The 5,334-nt window shown below is 39.8% G+C and overlaps 1 protein-coding gene across 1 annotated transcript; it reads left to right on the forward strand.

Annotated features, from left to right (window-relative positions):
* The first annotated feature begins 385 nt into the window (after nt 1–385).
* Nucleotides 386–2,713, forward strand: LOC126495183 (protein PPP4R3C-like). The gene has a single exon (XM_050132760.1). It carries the CDS (start codon nt 386–388, stop codon nt 2,711–2,713), a length of 2,328 nt encoding a protein of 775 aa, XP_049988717.1.
* The last annotated feature ends 2,621 nt before the right edge of the window (nt 2,714–5,334 follow it).

Here is a 5,334-nt window from a genome sequence, read left to right on the forward strand (position 1 = left end):
TCTAGACTTCCATTTTTAAGGTAGGTGAAGTAGGTCCCTTTAACAGTATTTGTTACATAAGCACATTCCTTTTAGGAAGAATCTTCGGTGAATCACAGGATTCTTTACAGAGCTAAGGCATGCTCAGAGACACAAGCACAAAGGAGGGAGGTTTGTCGGGGCTAGTTCAATAGTTGATAATTGACAAATATCAGGGCCTTCCTCCCTGGTAATTCTAATGACCATAAAACCTCTCTTAGCCCCTGTCATTCTTTTAATCCCCACTAATCTGCTGTCTTATGATTTTTCAGAATTGCGACCTTGGTGACGTTTCTGGCCAACCTTGGCGAGAGAACTCAAAACTGAAGTCTGCGCAACAGCTTGGCCTAGCGAATTGTGATTCAACATGGATGGCGGATTTCATAGTGTAAAAGTCTATATCATGAAAGAAGATGAGCAATGGGAGCATATATGCTCAGGTCAAATTTCAACCAAATATATCGGACGGCTTGAGAGTGTATGCTTACTTGTTCATTCAGATTTAGATGGCTCTCGGCTAATAGAGAGCAAAATTAATCCTGATATGACCTTTAAGAAATACCAAACGAATTTAATTATTTGGACTGACGCTAATAACAAAACGGTGGCACTATGTTTCTCAGAGCCAGATGGCTGTCAAGATATCTGGAATGATATCTGCCAGGTTCTAGGGAAAGACCCAAGCGACCCGACCCTTCAAGAGCTTACAGAGGAGAATGACAGTTTTCAAGAACTGTCGCAGATTGAGAATCTGTTTCAGTTGCCCAAATGTGAACTAGGGAAACTCGACAACATTGCAGGTTTATTTAATATTGTAAAAGAATCGCCATGCCTCAAGGAACGGCTGGCTCGGCTCTTGGAAAGTGAAGATTACATCAAAAAGTTGCTAGAGATGTTCCGCACTTGCGAGGAACAGCAGAACATGGGAAGTTTACAGATTTTACATGTCATTATTAAAGGAATCTTATTTCTCAACAATTCACGTTTATTTAATATTATGTTTTCTGACAAATATGTCATGGATGTAATAGGATGCCTTGAGTATGACCCTAGTTTGGATCAGCCATATCAGCACAGGAAATTCTTGACAGACAGTGCAAAATTCAAAGAAGTTATGCCAATAACACACCCTAAACTTAAGGAAAAAATACACCAGACTTACAGAATGCAATATATTCATGACATTCTATTGCCTATATCAACCAGATTTCGAGAGGATTTGCTTTCTGATCTTACATCTTTTATTTTTTTCAATAAAATTGAAATAATTAACATGCTGCATGAAGATGAAATGTTTTTGCGTGAAGCTTTTAGTGAGTTAAAAGATAACACTGTGGGTGATGAGAGACGGAGTGAATTGTTATTTTTCTTTAAGGAGTTCTTTGAATTTGCTAAGATATTAAATTTTCAGAAGAAGGATGTGTTACTGAAAACAGTGATAAATCTAGGAATCATGAGTACTCTGAAAATTTCAGTATGTATGCAAGACAACCAAATAAAAGTAGCTGCTCTAAATATATTTACTTATTTAGTAGAATTTAATCCACGAATAGTCCGAGTGTATGCACTGGAAGAAGCTGAGGACAGTGAAAATGAGGATGACCTTCTCCTCAATATAATGATCAAACAAATCATCTGTGATCCTGATCCCGAATCTTCTCATGTTTTAAGTTTGACAGCAGTTCTCCGTGCTCTTCTTGACCCGCAAAACATGTTTGTAACAGCTAATGGATATGAAAGAAGAGAATTTATGGATTACTTCTATGCGCATTGCATAGATAACTTGGCAGCACCAATTTTGTCTATCACAGGACAAAATGATAGTGGTGATAACATAATCAAAATCGATTCTGATAATGACCAAAATCCACAATTGCTTGGAGAAGTTTTGGAATTCCTCAGCTTTTGTTTACGAAACCACACAACCTATATCAAAAATTATATTTTGAGCAATGACTTGCTCAACAGAATCTTGGTGCTGATGAGTTCAAAGCACACTTTTCTTGTTTTGTGTGCACTGAGATTTATGAGACAGATGATTGGCTTTAAAGATGAAATTTATAATCTTTACATAATGAGGAAAAATCTTTTTGAACCTGTTATAAATGCTTTTCTTCGTAATGGAAAACGATACAATCTGTTAAACTCAGCTATTATTGAACTATTTGAATTTATTAGAGTGGAAAACATCAAGTCTCTTATTGAAAACATTGTGAAAAAATTTTTTACAGCTTTTGATTCAGTTGAGTATGTCCAGACATTTAAAGGTTTGAAAATTAAATTTGAAGAACAGAAGGAAAGAGAAAGTCAACTAAGAAGAAACTTACATGATATAATATATGAGAAATTATACTGCAGACATATGAAAGCTATGAAGGTAAAGGTCAAGGAGGAAATGTGTCCTAGAGTAAATACTGAAACTGTTCTGCCATTGGAAGTGGACTTTCTAAGTTCTGATGACACGTTTATGCAAATAAAAGAGAAAAGTAAAGATGAAGTAGAACAGTCAGAAGAAAATTCATTTGAATTTGGCTGTTCATCTCAGTCTGCGGCTTCTGCTAGAAGAAAGAGTAGGCCACTACACTGTTGCAAGAGGATTCCATTAGTGGACTACTCCGATGATGAAGAGGACGGTGACAGTGATGATGAAGAGGAAGAAGAACCTCCCTCCAAAAGACCTAATCTTGGTTCATAAAATAAGATGAGGCCCTCAAATTTTGATTCAAATAAAATTTGATAAATATCAAATTGAAAATTCTATTTTAAAAAAATCTTTGTCTTATGGGTTTTTAGATATGGTATAAAGAATAGTAAATATGTTGAATAAAAGGCCTCGATTTTATATAAAGAAAATCTTCCATAATATAGATGCATAATATAAAATAACCAACCCCTGAGTGATAATGTCTTATCAAAAACATCTTATTTTAGCAGTATGGTTTGTGAGGAGTAAACAGTTTGATGAAGTAATACAAGTTTCACTTGCCCCGAGGCTCCTTTTTGTCTGCTCAGTCGTAATGGGGATGGTCAGGGTCATGTTTTTATTCTCTGTGCCCAGAGAAGGGTGCCCAGGACATGCATGTGGGTTGGACTGCATACATTTTGCAATATGAAGGAGAAAACAGGGGCCGGGAAGTCAGGCACTATTTTTGTAGGCAAATATATGGTGTGATAATGGGGGAGAGGGAGAGGAGAGGAGGAGAAGGAGAGAGGGGAGAGGGAAATAGGGAAAGGGAGGGAGGGAGGGAGGGAGGGAGGGAGGGAGAGAGAGAGAGAGAGAGAGAGAGAGAGAGAGAGAGAGATTATTTCATGTCCTGTGCAAAACGGCAGATCTGAAGAGATAAAGACTGTGAGGAACTTACTGATGAGGGTGACTTGGTTGCCACCCCAAGGCCAAGAGCCAAGATGATTTCTGGGCCTACTCTGCTGCCAAGGCTCATGCCTGGGTCTGTGGTCCTCCTGCAGCTATGGTCTATGTTGATGTTCATGGCTCCTGATAGCATCAAAGGCCAATAGTATAGGGCTGCACGGAGTTGGCCCTGTTCCTCACTGGCTGCAACACTAGGGAGAAGTGGCCCTGCTCTTACTAACTGCAGCACTCAGGAGAGCAGGCCTTGCACCTCCCCTGGGGAGCACAGTAGAGCTGACCTTGTTGGTGGGGGTGACCGGTGACCGTAAGTCAGACTTGAGGGCATGAGCATGGGAGAGCTGACCCCATTACTCTTCTGTGTGTTATACAGCAGCATGGGTAAGGGAAAGATGTCCACCTTGCCTCTTGTTCCTCATCTCCTGCTTCAAGTAAGGGAGCTGACTGGAGTATCTCTTATCAGCTGCCACACTTGGGACCGAAGGCCCTAAACCTTGTTTAGAAAGCACAGTACAGCTTACCCTGTTGATGGGGTCTCCTTCTCCCCAAAATATAAGCAAGAAATAACGGGACCTGCCCATCATCCATATGGTGATGTGGGTGGGGGAGACATGCCCCTCTCTCACCATCTGTGGCAGTTGGGAAAACTTAACCTGAGGTCACGAGAGCAGGAGAGCTGGCCTTCCCCATCTCTATCTGCAGCACTCCAGAGAATGACCCCTGCACCTTGCCTGGGCAACATAGTAGAGCTGGCCCTGATGGTATAGGTCTGGGTAAGCAACATAGTAGAGCTGGCCCTGATGGTATAGGTCTGGGTAAGCTTACCTTGAGGACCTGAGAAAACAGGTCCCATACCTTGCTCCTTTTTGCATAGGGTGAACTAGCAGTGGCAATACTGGCAGGCTGACCAACCCTACAACCACAAGAACCAGGGCTGTAGTTTGCCCATTCCAATATGCATCCCATCCATGATCTGCTGGAGCATATGAAAGTGCTTGTCCTGTAGATCCAAAGTTTCAGTATCCTCATGACACAGGGCAACAACAGGATATCCAAAAGAAGTCCCAATGAAGGCCTGTTTTCAATAGTATAGCAGAAACCAGAGGCCTCAAGCATGACCAATGTCTCTTTGCAATGAACATTTACAATAAAGATATGTGGACTAAAGGGTATAGTGTGTGACTCACTTTGTCACACTATAGCTTCCATGATGAGATTTTTCTCTTTTGACTCTCTGTTTTTCTTTTTTCTTAAATTTTATTTTATTTTATTTTATTGGGGGAGGGGGCTTCAAGGGCAGAGAGTGGATACAAAAGGATGGAGAGATGAGTGGATCAAGATTCATGATAGGAAAGCCACAAATCATAAATAAAAACTTAAAAAATATATTCAGTCTAACTGTAAAACACTTTATAGTCTTTAATGATTTTAATTTTTCTCAAAAATATAAGGAGTCTCTTCTAAGACTCAGATATACTTGTAACTGTTAGGTCACATATAATAAAATAAAAAAATGTACTGATAACTTTTTGTGGTGATAAAGCACATGATGAAAAATCAATTGCTTCCTGCACAGATCAAGGTTGTATAAAAAAGCATCAATGGGAGGCATTCACTTAATTATCTCTCTATAATCCTCAGTCATTCTCTCTGAGCCATTACATTTCCATATCTTGGAGCTACTCCCTTTGGGAGCCATTTTCTTTCAAGCCACCATACCCTCCTTAAACTAGGGGTATAACAACTCATCTCTGGGACTGACTTTATTATCTTCATCTGTATTTTTTTATCTTGGATGCCTTTCCTGGAACTATTCCTCAGGTTTGAAAGCCTTCTTGAACGTCCTGAGCATACAATTTGGCTATTGTTTCATTAGAAACTTCAGTTTGTCCCAAATATTGCCACATTTTAGAATAACCCAAACAGACTCTGCGGTGCCTTCTTATCTC

Source organism: Alexandromys fortis, unplaced genomic scaffold, assembly GCF_014885135.2.
Source record: "Alexandromys fortis isolate MF-2015 unplaced genomic scaffold, M_Fortis_MF-2015_v1.1 scaffold_425, whole genome shotgun sequence".
Classification (NCBI taxonomy): domain Eukaryota; kingdom Metazoa; phylum Chordata; class Mammalia; order Rodentia; family Cricetidae; genus Alexandromys; species Alexandromys fortis.